The 14,545-nt window shown below is 48.1% G+C and overlaps 1 protein-coding gene across 1 annotated transcript; it reads right to left on the reverse strand.

Moving 5' to 3' along the window:
- Positions 1-1,358: 1,358 nt before the first annotated feature.
- Positions 1,359-8,776, reverse strand: LOC105470731 (tubulin beta 1 class VI). The gene is made up of 4 exons (XM_071079099.1): positions 8,434-8,776; positions 5,026-5,134; positions 4,380-4,490; positions 1,359-4,276 (listed from the first exon to the last, which is right to left on the reverse strand). The coding sequence occupies exons 1-4, from the start codon at positions 8,488-8,490 to the stop codon at positions 3,198-3,200; spliced, it is 1,356 nt and encodes a 451-aa protein (XP_070935200.1). The 5' UTR covers positions 8,491-8,776; the 3' UTR covers positions 1,359-3,197.
- Positions 8,777-14,545: the final 5,769 nt, after the last annotated feature.

Raw genomic sequence — 14,545 nt, forward strand, 5'->3', positions numbered from 1 at the left:
TCTTGATATTTCCATAGTGATTCATTCATTCATTATTTGGGGATGGAAAATTGTTGCAAGTTATGTCGTTACCTTTCTTTGAAACTTGGAAGCGCTTGAGCAAGTAAAACACCATTGAAAAGTTAATTGCCTAATTTTAACTGTTTTTGGAGAATGGAGAAATAAATTTGAACTGGATATTTTGAAACACCATTCTGGGACCAGTTTTCACATGGTACTTAAAGCTCACAATAATTTATCAGGGCCACTGTCAGCCATGCCGAGGCTAAGCCAAATAGAATGTCTTTGTTTTCGGCTTCTGGGAATGACTTATTGTCCCAACACTTGACCTGTAGGTTTTACTGAATTCTCAGCACAGAGCGAGCAGGGAGGCAGAGCCGATTGAGTGAGAGAGGGTGCCTCTGGACAACAGCGGGTTAGGAGCCCTTGGGGTCCTTCACCTCGGAGCTGTCATCCTCCTGCTTGCAAGTTAGGGCACCTCAGTTCAGTGCTGTGGTCCCCAAGATTAAGGTACTAGGAAGCATCCTCCATTACAGAGAACAGGCATAAATGAATCAAAAGGCTGTCAGGCCTTTTTGACACAGGACAAATAAAGTAACTAATAGGCAAAGAGGCTAAATTATTTCCAGTCAGGTAATTAGAGATAAGTCATTTATTAAGGAGGCAGATGGGGTATTATTGGTATATAGATGGTATAGTAGATTGGTAGTATATTGGTAGATTATTGGTATATAGATGGTATATTATTAAGGAGGCGGATGGTAGAGGTGAGACTTAGGGACAGGGCTTGTGATATGGAAAGGAGTGAAGTAACTGAGTAAAAGACAAGTTTACTGTCCAGCAGAGATTCTTAGAGGCTCTTTTCTCTGTAATTAGTAGATATCCTGAACCAGTAGTATAATGAAATAAACTTCCTTTCTCCAGCAGTGCTGAGTAACTGGCAGGATGACTGTGCCCAATGATGAGGTGACCCCAATCAGACCAACTTAATGAGTATCCCACTAACTAGTTGGAAGATGTTTGAGGTTGTCAGTTAATCTCTTAGTTCACGTAGTCCTTGTGAGTAAAGTGAAGGAATTGGATAAGCCCTAAAATTCGGTGATTGTGCTCAGAGACCTCGGTCTCTGAGAGACCAAGGTCGCCGTAGCAACCATACTGCTAAAGGAATAAGCTCTTCAAAATCAAAAGGGACAGATTTCTTAGGTTTCTAGTTTGTGTTTTGTGTTTTTAAATCTATTTCTACCATACGAAAGAGTAGGATGGTGAGATGCATTTCTAAATATTTTTAACTACTCAGTCTGGGTGGTTAGGCTTCAAGAAAAGGAATTTATTTAGTCTGAAATAAAGCAATTTTGCCATTTAAAATTGAATTATTTTGTACTTTAATGATTACTATTGAGCAAACAAATCTTTACAGTAATATAAGTCAGCAAAAGTTTTTTAAAAGGTTTAAATCCCTCTCTCCTTATACCTATTTCATTGCCTTTTTAGATTTTAGAAGTAAAGCACCAGAGGAAGCATGTGTAAATCCTTGTATAATCGCAGGCTGTAAGTCTTTAGCATCTCAGGAAGTTACTAACTTCAAACAAAGTGTATAGGTGGAGTTTCTTACTAAATCTAGTACTTCTTGAACCACAAGTAGAAAGCATTTAAAACATGATTGTTGTATTGTGTTTTTTGAAGTTTGTAAATAGAAGACTTGATGATCCGATGGCAAGGTATTTTTCTCTTGGTATGTACTTTAGTATTTCCTCATGATGCATACGTGAAAAGAGTGAAGTTTCTCAGAATAAGCAACTGTCATCCATCCACCTGCTATTTTATTATTGCCAATTACAAAAGCAAATCAAGAGATGAGAACCCAGTTGCCGGCAAGTAAATATTTACTGCATTGAGGGTCGGAGCATTTTCCCATTACCAGTTATCCATGGATCAAATAGTGTATCTCAGTGGTAATTCTAGAGGGCCATTAAAACCCTGATGGTGCTGGAAGAGATGGCAATGCTGCATGTCAGAAATAGGTAAACTGTAATTAAGAAGTTACGGATGATTTGATTACGCTCTTGTGTATTTGGTCCTGTTGTAATGTGAGCAGATTAAAATCATGTAGTGGTTAAAGCTGTGTCATTATGCAGACATTTATGGCAACTTCTGCAAATTAATTTGAACTGTAAAAGTTCTCTAATGAGACGATGTCCTCCGTAACTGAGAAGGACACTGCAGCCATTGCTGCTTAATTCCTGCATTTGAATTGTTGCCGAGCGGATGGTGTGCCGTTTCTCAGAGCAGAGAGGCTGCAGAGCATTTTGGGGGGTGATGGCTGAATGAAAGTGAAAAGAGCATTTCAAAATAGCCTCTAAAAGGAAAACCAAGGATGATTATTAATGAATTACTGGGATCTAACAGTAGTAAGAAATTTAAACTATATAAACGTATATGTTAAAGGCTAGCTCTTCAGAAATAAAGATCAGAGGACTGCAGTTCTTTAGTTTTGCTTGTCTTTTTGTTTTTCATGTTTGGACCAGGTGTTTTTGTGGAGAGGACTGTGGCTTTTCTTTTTTCCTCTTTTCCAGTTAGCATGTGTGCGCACAGGTCTACACAACATGGATATTTCTAGTGGATGTTGACTCACATTGACCTTGGCTTTGTAGCTCCCCATGTACTAGTCAGGCACCTGGCTCTTCTGGAGGCTGGCAGGCACAGGAAGGCAGGACGGCAGGCAGTGTTTGCTCAAAGGAAAGAACCTAAGGGAAGAGTCTTAGTAACCCTCGGATACCAAGTGAGGATTCCAGGGTGCTTATCAGTGCTGCTAAAGTTTAAAAATGTTAACACCAACTCCAGTGGCTTCCTGCAAATCCACATGTGTAGTCTGGGTGCCTGGCACAGGGCATGTAATAAAATACTCAGTGAACACTTTGAAACAAAGGGAGCACTTTACAATAAATTTGCTATTTTTTTAAGCTAATAAGTATGCATTGAATGTCAAACTCTTCAAGGTTAGTAAATGTCAGCAAAGACCCTAATGCCTGTCAGCTGTTCCCCACCTGTCTCCCGCAGTCCCCGTGTCGAAGCTAATGATGAGTGCGTATCATTCACTGTGCTGCAGTGCAGAATAGGTTTTGGAGTGCTGCAGGAGAAACACTCGTCTAATGAGAAACTGTTCTGTAAGCGACTCCACGGCACAGCTTCTCTCACCGTTAATGTCCCTTATCTTCTGGCTTCATTTCTGCCTCCTCCATGACCTCTTCATCTTCCTCTAGACCTGCTTTGGCATCTTGAAATTGTTGGTACTCGGATACCAAATCATGGATGTTACTTTCAGCTTCCCCAAATTCGTTTATGTCCATCCCTTCGCTGGTATACCAGTGCACAAAAGCTTTCCTCTTGAACATGGCTGAGAAATGCTCAGAGACCCTGTTAAAGATCTCTTGGATGGCCGTGTTGTTGCCAATGAAGGTGGCAGCCATGCTCAGCCCCCGGGGTGGGATGTCGCAGACGGCCACCTTGACATTGTTGGGAATCCACTCCACAAAACAGCTGCTGTTCCTGGTCTGCACGGAGAGCAGTTGCTGGTCCACTTCCTTGGTGGACATCTTGCCCCGGAAAATGCAGGCCACTGTGAGGTAGCGGCCACGGCGGGGGTCACAGGCAGCCATGGTATTGCGGGCATCAAACATCTGCTGGGTGAGCTCGGCCACGGAGAGGGCTCGGTACTGCTGGCTGCCCTGGGCTGTGAGTGGGGCAAAGCCAGGTATAAAGAAGTGCAGGCGGGGGAAGGGGACCATGTTCACCGCCAGCTTGCGCAGGTCTGCGTTGAGCTGACCCGGGAACCGGAGGGAGGTGGTTATGCCGCTCATGGTCAAGGACACCAGGTGGTTGAGATCCCCGTAGGTGGGTGTCGTCAGCTTCAGGGTACGGAAGCAAATGTCATAGAGGGCCTCATTGTCAATGCAGAAACAGGCATCTGCATTCTCAATCAGCTGGTGGATAGACAGAACTGCATTGTAGGGCTCCACCACCGTGTCCGACACCTTGGGAGAAGGCATGACACTGAAGGAATTCATGATCCGGTCCGGGTACTCCTCTCTAATCTTGTTCATGAGCAGAGTGCCCATCCCGGAGCCTGTGCCCCCGCCCAGGGAGTGGACGATCTGGAAGCCCTGCAAGCAGTCACAGCTCTCACTCTCGTGCCTCACTACCTCCAGGACGTTCTCAATCAGCTCGGCTCCCTCCGTGTAATGGCCTTTGGCCCAGTTGTTGCCAGCTCCAGAGTTACCTGTGACCAAAAAGAGTAACCAGCAGGGGAAGAAAAGTGAAAAGAGAAGGGCACCAGTAAGGCATCCCCCCTGCTCCTGGTGGAACCTTCTGGAAAAACCTACCATGGACAAAACTGTCAGGTTGAAAGAGGGCTCCTAATTTGCTAGATCGAATGCTGTCCATCGTCCCAGGTTCTAGGTCCACCAAGACTGCTCGGGGCACATATTTCCTACCTGTGTAGAAAAATAGGAAAAAGTCAGCCTACTTGTTTTTCTAGAAGTTAATGTTTTATTAAAAGAGAACTTTGTGATACTGGTCCAAAAAAATCATGGATATTCTAGAAAGGGGCCCTTGGTAGGTTGAGATTTGAGTATCTAACATATTTTTTACCCCAACAACAATACCACAAATCTATAGAATACCCAAGAAACAATTTCCATCGTCTGCCCTGTGGTATTGCCAGTGACAGAGATTCTCTTCCTTCGCACTGGAAATGATTCTGGTTTCATCTGTGAAGCCACAAAGGGAAGTGAGTACTTGACCTGCTTGTGTTAAGGTGTGTGCCCCATCCAGCAGCTCCTTCCCCAGTCCTGCCTCTTGACCAAGGGTTGGGGACCTACCACTCTGGGATCCTGCTGCTGCCCTGCCTGTCGCCTCCCTGAACCTAGACATCACTGCTTTGACATTTCCATCTCCTGGGCCTCTGCCCTTCCTCTACTTATGTTCCCAGTTGCGGGACCACTGCTCCCAGAGCCCTGCCAGTCCTACCGTAGGCTTCATTGTAGTACACGCTGATTCTCTCCAGCTGCAAGGCTGAGGCCCCGCGGTCGCTCCCAGCCAAGTCGATCCCGTGCTCCTCACCAATCATCTCCCAGAACTGAAAGCAGGAGGAAGGTCAGAGTAAACGGACCCAGAAAAACGCTGTGTTAACCAGAGAGAAAGTTAGCACCCCCAGGCCTGTTTCCCTGGGGTTGCCTGACCCTCCCCAAGACATTCTTTTTGGACTTTTTCATAAATAACCATGGCATCATTCACTTTTTGCCTCTACTAAGCAATATGAAGTAATATGAAGACTGCCTTTTCTCCCCACCTGAACTCCTTAAATAAAATGTCAAACACAGAATACTAAATTGGATTTTCTTCCTATTAAGTTCAGGCCATTATATATATTAAAGCTGTTGTTTAGAATTTATGTCAATATAGCTCTTAATTTCTCCTTATAATGCGCCAAGCTAGTAAAGTATAGATTCCATTATAGGAAAATAAACAATTCTTATCTGATTTCACAATAATATCTCATTTCACTTTGGGGATTTATTTTCATGAACGTTTTCAAGCAACCCATAACTTGGACCTGTGTGCATGATTTTAAGTAATTAGCACTTTTTTTTTTTTTTTTTTTTTTAGACAGAGTCTTGCTCTGTTACCAGGCTGGAATACAGTGGCGTGATCCTGGCTCACTGCAACCTCCACCTCCTGGGTTCAAGCAATTCTCCTGCCTCAGCCTCCTGAGTAGCTGGGACTACAGGCATGCGCCACCATGCCCAGCTAATTTTTGTATTTTTAGTAGACACGGGGTTTCACCATGTTGGCCAGGATGGTCTCTATCTCTTGACCTCGTGATCCGCCCACTTTGGCCTTCCAAAGTACTGGGATTACAGGCATGAGCCACCATGCCTGGCCTTTTTTTTTTTTTTTTTTTTTGAGACGAGTTTCACTCTTGTCACCTAGGCTGGAGTGCAGTGGCACAATCTTGGCTCACTGCAACTTCCACCTCCTGGGTTCAAGCAACTCTCCTGCCTCAGCCTCTCAAGTAGCTGGGATTACAGGCGTCTACCACCATGCCCAGCTAATTTTTGCATTTTTAGTAGAGACGGGGTTTTGCCATGTTGGCCAGGCTGGTCTCAAACTCCTGACCTCAGGTGATCCACCTGCCTCGGCCTCCCAAAGTGCTAGGATTATAGGCATGAGCCACTGCGCCCGGCCAGGAATGTGCATTTTTGATGATCAGGTATACACATAACTCAAAATTACACATTGTTGTCCTCTAGTAACTATTTGAAACATAAAGCACTTCCAATCTCATACACAGTACTTATTAATATAGATACGTGCCAAGCTCTTAATATGGAAACAGTTACTCGGAAGACTCCTTCTGATCACCCTGAAAAGCACATATTAAAATGCAATGAAAATGTATTCACATACAGTAAAATCCCCAAGGGTATGTTTAAAACTCCAACCATATCTTGTAGATGACAGCGCTGCTGCCATGGTCTTAATAACAAGGCACTAGTTCGTGGTAAACTGCCAGCACTGTTCAGGGAGTGGAAGAATAAATAAATTCAAGTTCTAAGATACCCCAAATTAAATGTGTCTTAAAGTTCTTATGACTGTAAATGATGAGTCAGCCAGGACTCTAAACGCTAGACAATACAATTGAGAGTGAGAGCGAAGACCCTATCTAAACCCAACACTGTCTCTCGAGGGCCCCTTTCTGTGTTATCTTCCAGCTTCAGAGCAGCAGGGCTCCTGCCTCCCACTTCTCTGTCTGTGTGTTATGAATGTCTTACCCCTGAGGCATGGAGGAATGGGGACTTCTTTTCAAGCAGTAATGTTCTTTGCCCCGGATTTAAAACACCTGCATTTAAAAGCCTTAGTTGTTTCCTAGCAGCATTACTGACAATAGCCAAAAGGCAGAAACAACCCAAGTGTCATTGATGGATGATGAATGTAGGTGTTTTAAAACCTTACTTTTAATGCATCTCATATTAGTAAAAGTAACTTCACAATAGCAAAGAGTTTTAAAACCTTACTTTTAAGGCATCTCATATTAGTAAAAGTAACTTCACAATAGCAAAGAGAACACGGTAAATTTTCTCAGTGCAGTTGGCCATCTTAAAATCAAGACTGGAGATCCTGGGCTCGGGCATCTGTGTTCTTGGGGTTGGCCAAGTAAGTTACATACTTGGTAGAAAATTTTAAGCAGGGGGGCAAGGGAGAGAAAAACTCATTTATATTCCAGGGAGTGTATTTTAATTAATGATGTTACTGTACACAAAAACTTTATTTTAGGTCTATCTCTTAAATTTTCAATTGCATACTAATCAAACAGTAATTGATTTTTTTAAGGGCTATAATAAACATGAGAGGGGAGGGAAAAGACACCATAGTGACAGCGTATAGAAAGTTTCTCAAAAAACTTCAAAAAGCTGTTTTGAGACAAATTACTGTTTTTAGATATGAGAAGTTCATTGTTAAGATGATAAAAGTAAGCCAGGTACAGTGACTCACGCCTATAATCCCAGCACTTCAGGAGGCTAAGGCAGGCACATCACCTGAGGTCAGGAGTTCGAGACCAACCTGACCAACATGATGAAACCCCGTCTCTACTAAAAATACAATATTAGCCAGACATGGTGGCGCATGCCTGTAATCCCAGCTACTACTGGGGAGGCTGAGGCAGGAGAATCACTTGAACCCAGGAGGTGGAGGTTGCAGTGAGCCGAGATCACGCCATCGCACTCCAGCCTGGGCGACAAGAGCAAAACTCCATCTCAAAAAAATAAAAGATGATAAAAGTGCCACACACGGTGGCTTACACCTGTCACCCCACCACTTTGGAAGTCGGAGGCGGGAGGATCACTTGAGCCCATGAGTTCAAGACCGGCCTGGGCAACAAAGTGAGATCCCTGTCTCTCAAAAAAAATTAAAAAATTAGCCAGGCATAGTGGTGCCTGCCTATAATCTCAGCTACTCAGGAGGCTGAGGCAGGAGAATAGCTTGAGCCCAGGAGGTTGAGGCTGTGGCGAGCCATGATTCTGCCACTCTACTCCAGCCTGGGCAACAGAGTGGGCAAAGAAAAAGATGATAAGCATATTATATAATGTAATGGTTGGCATGTGTTGTGCCTAGGTGTCTATGGATAAAATTAACTAACTTAACACTGTAAGCCCTTAATGTATCTTGTAGCTCTTTAAAGATTGTTTCCTTCTTTTCCCGTGTGAAATTCTTTTTTTAAGAATTTTTTTAAAGCCCAAAGGCATTGTCTGATATTTAGCAAGTACATGAAATCTGCTCGACTCATTGTCTTCCCTGCTAACTTAGGGTATTCTCTTGGTTGTCCGCCTCTGTGGACTGTGGCAAAGCTAGGATTAGTAACCAGACATTACTTACCTTGGCTCCGATCTGGTTGCCACACTGGCCAATCTGAATATGGACAATTTCACGCATCCTTGCTGTGAGCCCAAGTCTGAGATCTTCACAGAATCCTCAGACTCTCAGAATCCAGAGCCTTGGTTCACTGGTGTGAGCCCAACACAACTGTGGTCATTGCAGTGGTGGGACTGGCCAACTAAGCTACCCTCGCAATGTGACCAAGGGCGTGTCCACCCCAGAGGCCCAGTTCCCCGCCCTCAGCCAGTCCTGGCCCTTCTCTGCTTTCTGCCTGTCATGCTTTTGGAAGGGGGTGTTTTTCCTCTCTCAGCACAGAATACTGCCCCATCATTTCCTAGAGAGTGAGTGCAAGATTAAAGGCCGCCTCAGTGCCTGGAGGCTGGCACTGTTTGCAGGCTTCTAGGTGCCCATGCTGGCCCTGATGCCTGTGATGTGATGACTCTGGCTCCTAGCTCACCCAGGTAACCAGACCACCTCCAAGGGCTTTCCCTGTCCAACTTCCCGGCCCCTTTTCAAGACTTTGGTCCCCAGAAGCCCCGTGCCCCAACGCGGCGGGAGGCTTCACAGCTGGGCCTCACAGGTCCCAGGATTGCCTGCATCAGGCGCTGTCTGCCCGCCCCTCCCCCACATGCCCTTTCTCACCCTGTCTGCAAGTTACTCTGCAGTGTCCTGCAGGCCTCTTGGACCCCTGCCCTGTCCATGCCAGGGCTGGGCTGCGCCTTCCCAGCTCCCGCTCTGTCGTTCCGTCTTTCCTGCCATGGTGTCTGGGGTCTTAATATTTGCCATAGGGTCCCTTTACCAGACCCTGAATTCTCCAAGAACAAAATGGACTCCCAATTGCATTCCCTTAGAGTTGGGTGTGGTGGCTCACTCCTGTAATCCCAGCACTTTGGGAGGCCAAGATGGGCAGATCACCGGAAGTCAGGAGTTCAAGACCAGCCTGGCCAACATGGCAAAACCCCATCTCTACTAAAAATACAAATATTAGCCAGGTGTGGTGGCACCCACGTGTAGTCCCAACTACTCAGGAGACTGCAGCAGGAGAATTGCTTGAACCTGAGAGGCAGAGGTTGTAGTGAGCCACGATCACGCCATTGCACTCCAGGCTGGGCAAGAGCAACACTCTGTCAAAAAAAAAAAAAAAAATTGCATTCCCTCACACGCAGTACTTAAGTGGCAGCAGGCTGGGTACTCAGCAGCTTGAAAGCAGCTGTTCTGTCTCCTGGTCCTCAGTACATCCCCTGCCACCAAGCTTCTATCAACGTTGAAAGCCAGCCCTAGGCTTTATTACCTCCAACCAGGCAAGGGCATCCAGGCCAAACACCAGCTCCATATCCTTGCCCAGGAGGATGGCAGTTCCCCACCACCTGGAGGAGAGAAGGTGGACACTTCCAAAGAAGATGGGGAATGGACTCCCCGAGAAGGCATGAGAGCAGTGACTCAGAAGGGGAGAGCTGGTAGGCACTGCCTTGTGCCTGTTGAGCTCTCAAGGTGCAGGTGGGCAGGTACAGGGCAAGGTCTCCTGAAGCCCTGAGGATGTGGACAACCACCACCCAGCGAGCACCTGCCTCTCAAGGCCTCTTTAGCGTCTGCCGGGCACCCTGAGGTTGCCCCCATTCCTTGAATGGCTATGGAAGGGGACCTGTCATATGCTGGGCTCACCTTGGGTGCTGCAGACAAGGGAATGAAGGAGGTAGATGCGGCCAGATCCTGCACTCGTGGAACTGGCTTACTTAGGAAGAGAGCACTCCTAGCTCTGGCGCAGCTCAAGGACACCATCTCTCAGGACAGGGACTCAAGGCAAGACTGCTGAACTCAGAGCCAGAAGCCCTGGAGGTGCTTCCCTCCCCTGCCTCTTGCCAGACCCGTGACCTTGGTTGAAGCATTGGAGCCCAGCCTGATCCATGAGGAGCCTATGCTTCCTGTGCCCCAAGCCCAGGTTTGACTCCTAAGCCTTGTGTTCCCTCTACAGGCCTGGTGGGGCCCAGGATGTGAGGTCAGGAACACAATCAGGAAAGTTCCTAGTGATGGAGTGTCTGGGGAAATCGCTTCTGCTTACTTGCAGAGGAGCTCAAATACACAGCCAAAGGGCCTGAGCTATAAACTAGAAGAGAAACCTAGAGGTGGGGAAGAAGAGAGCACTCTGTCCTAAGAGTGCCCGGACTGGGACTGCTTCTCACCTCTGTCTAGTGTGTAGATCCCAGGCTGCCCTTGAGTACGGATAGTGTACCCCGTGATCCTGGGCTGGATCCAGGACCAGGGAAGAGGGCTCCTATAGAGGATGGTGTGAGGATAATTGTCAAAATTCAAATAAGAACTGTGTATACTGGAAAATAGTATCAGTGTTCCATTTCTTGACTTTGATCATGGTACGGTGGTTCTAAGTGGAAGTCCTTGTTTCCAGGAGATCCCATATTATGAAGCACTGTACTTCAAGGTCGTTGTGATGCTGGCAGCTTACTCTGAACCAGTTCCACAACCACAATAATGTGATAAACAGAGAGACAGCAGTTAAATAAAGGGGCAAAGTGGTAACAATTGCTGAGTCTTTTCAAAGTTAGCACAAGATTAGTACCCTTGCAATGTTTCTCTTAAGTTTGGAACATTTTTGTGCTCAAACCTGAATGTCACATGACTCACAGATGCTTCTGGTCCAGTCAGCCCTCCTCCCTGCCCAAAGGTAAAGAGAAGAATGTGCAAATTCAAGAGGAGGATATTCATAGGTCCTCAGCAGTGTTTTTCAGAAATTAACACAGACCATTTTAAAATTAAGAACAGACCATTCTGTTTCCATAGACGTTAGCCCATCTTGCCTCACTTCCAGCTTCTCTCCCGGCATGCCTCGACCTCTTTTCCCCCTTCTGTCTGTCCCCACCAGCTCTCCCCAGCCTCCCTCCCCACCCAGGGGCCCCTGCCTATCAGACTCCTCCAGAGACCAAAGACAGCTCCATGATCTTCCCACAGGCGGTTCCTTCGCCAGAGACACCTCCCCTCCTGGGGACCAGAGCACTTGAACCTGCAGTGCCACACATGGCCCTGTTTGCTAATTACTTATACACATGCCTTATCTCCTGCCAGCCTGGGAGCTGTCCGTGTCATTTCATCTTTGAGTCCCCAAAGTGCCTGATCCATGGCAGGGCCTCAGTAAATGTTTGTTAAGGGCACATCGACAGCTGGGCAAGTTTGAGCAGTGATGCTCAGAGCGGGCTGTGTTCTTAAAGCCAGTGATGTGTTTATTCACAAGTGTGTCCTTCTCTAGATAGGGTCACCTTTTTCCTCCATTCTGTAAGAGGTGGTCTAGGCTGAAGGTATAAACTGCTCCATGAAACCTGGATGTTTGGGGACAGACTATATGGAATAACCGTAGTGAGCTATTATGGGAAGGTGTGACCAGTGGGCAGCCGCGGCCTTCTGTGGCCCAGCTCCTGAAAGGAGCCCCTGTTGGCCACAAACCGCCTCGCTGCAGGGACCACGGGACTGGGCCCAAGGGGCATTTCTGATCTGCCTGTGTTCATTCTTTGCCATGTGAGCAGGATCCAGGGTGCTGGGGTCCTCCGCCCACCCTCCGCACTGCAGCACATTCCTCTTGGCCATCTCAGTTTGCTTAGGGAGGGGAAAAAGCCAGGTTTCCAGGGGGGGCGCTTAAAAGGTTTTTCTGTTAATGGGGCAGTTGGCAAAAAGGAGGAAAGAGAGAGAAGCCCTGTTTGCTTTGATTCCTGTATCGCCGGCCATGTTTATTCAGGCCAGGCAAGCGCTGAGCTTTGGACGCTGGGCTGTGAGAGGGTGAGGGGCGGAGTGGCAGCTCCACCACCCAGGGGCTCATCTTCGCCCTAAACCTGGATTTTTTCACATGAAAAATGAAATAAAAGTTCCCGCGTCACAAGTTGGTGTGAGGAATGGGCCTGCCAGGGCTGCCCCCTAACACGTAGCTGCCGGTGGTGGTTTTCAAGTGGGCTTCACAGGGTGGGAGGGGGAGATGCGGCTCTTGGTGCAGACAGGCCCATGCATTCCACACCTACAGACGGAGCACCTACCATGCGGCAGACCTGACATGGCCGTGGGCATCGGGGCTTGTCTCAATTGAAAATGTCTGGGCAGAACAGAGTGGCAGGAAAGGCAGCGGGTCTGGAAAGCCGTGCATCCCGTCTCAACTCTCTTGTCCTTATTTCTGAAGGTACCTGCTCCCCAGAGGAAACAGCTCTCCTCTGAGTGCCAACTTAGTGCCAGCAATGAGGTGGGGAATACAGTCTGCCTTGCCCTCGGACTGGTAGAAGCGGGCCCTGTGCAGGACATAGGTGAACAGTGCCCCTGGAGATGCCAGCACGACCCCAAGGTCTGTTTTGCCAGGTGAAGGTGACCGCCCCCAGTCCTGAACTGCAGCAAGTGACTAACAGTGGCCACTGTGATGAGTGACAAAGTTGTTTTCTGCCCCCCAACAAAGGGCTGTGACCAAGGCAGGTTAGCAGTGACTGCATTCAGGTGAGATCAGCAAGCATTGTCCCAGAGGGCGGAGGGCAGGAGCTTCCTCCCAGCAAATGTGGTGAGGACGCCCATGGCCCACAACACTGAGATTCCCAGCCGGGACCAGCCCAGCCCTGAGCTTGAAACCCTCTCTTCCAGTGGCCTGTCACAGCAGTCCACAGAAGGCTCCATGGCAGCAAGCCTTTTCCTGCATGACACTTGGGTCTGTTACAGGAATAGAACCAGGAAGATAAGAAAAACCAGTGTCACCCAGAAACCCTGAATCGGCTGCTTCCAGACTTCCCCCAGGAGTTATCCCCCAGGGGTCAGATGGAGCTGCCCCCACCCTCCATTTGGCAAATGAAATAGAATTCAGAGAAAAACAGAGCACTCAGAGAACTCATTGATTTCATCCGCCCCGATCTTCCACTTCTGAGTGCATTGAAGTTCCTTGAATAACTCAGGGAAGATTGTTGAATTATACTGTTTGCGTGTGATTTAGAACCAGAAATTATTCCAAATGTCTTAGCAAGAAAATGACATCTGAGGGGCCATTATGAGTGACTCAGCGGGTGTGGGCAGGCCGCCAGAGGAGCTGAGCTCCACTTTCTTGTACCCTGCCTCGGTGTGTGTTCTCTTACTGGAAAAGAAAGTTCTAGGAGGATGAATAACTAACTACAAGAGGAGAGGGACTAGGAGGACATTGCTGGTGTTCGCTGAGCCAGGAGTGTTAACCTTCTTCCCCCACAGCTGAGATGCTCATGGTTCCTGTACCAGGCAGACTCTGGCTGCTCCTCACGCCTGTCCAGCCCCCAAGCCCAGAGGCTGGAAACACCTTGCTGTCTCTCTGGGTGCACTGGTGAACCGCACGCAGGCTGCGGCGCCTCTGATGTACAAGAGAAAACACGCACGCGCGCACACACACCATCTCTTCCCCTGAACTGCAAACACGCACGCGCGCACACACACCATCTCTTCCCCTGAACTGCAAACACGCACGCGCGCACACACACACACACACAGACACACCTGAACTGCAAACACGCACGCGCGCACACACACACCCATCACTTCCCCTGAACTGCAAACACGCACGCGCGCACACACACACAGACACACCTGAACTGCAAACATGCACGCGCGCACACACACACCCCATCACTTCCCCTGAACTGCAAACACGCACGCGCGCACACACACACACCTGAACTGCAAACACACACGCGCGCGCGCACACACAGACACACCACCATCACTTCCCCTGAACTGCAAACACACACGCGCGCACACACACACAGACACCACCACTTCCCCTGAACTGCAAACACACACGCGCGCACACACACACAGACACACCACCACTTCCCCTGAACTGCAAACACACACGCGCGCACACACACACAGACACACCACCACTTCCCCTGAACTGCAAACACACACGCGCGCACACACACACACACACCCCATCACTTCCCCTGAACTGCAAACACGCACGCGCGCACACACACACACACCTGAACTGCAAACACACACGCGCGCGCGCACACACAGACACACCACCATCACTTCCCCTGAACTGCAAACACACACGCGCGCACACACACACACACACCACCACTTCCCCTGAACTGCAAACACACACGCGCGCACA

Source organism: Macaca nemestrina, chromosome 15 (assembly GCF_043159975.1).
Source record: "Macaca nemestrina isolate mMacNem1 chromosome 15, mMacNem.hap1, whole genome shotgun sequence".
Lineage (NCBI taxonomy): Eukaryota > Metazoa > Chordata > Mammalia > Primates > Cercopithecidae > Macaca > Macaca nemestrina.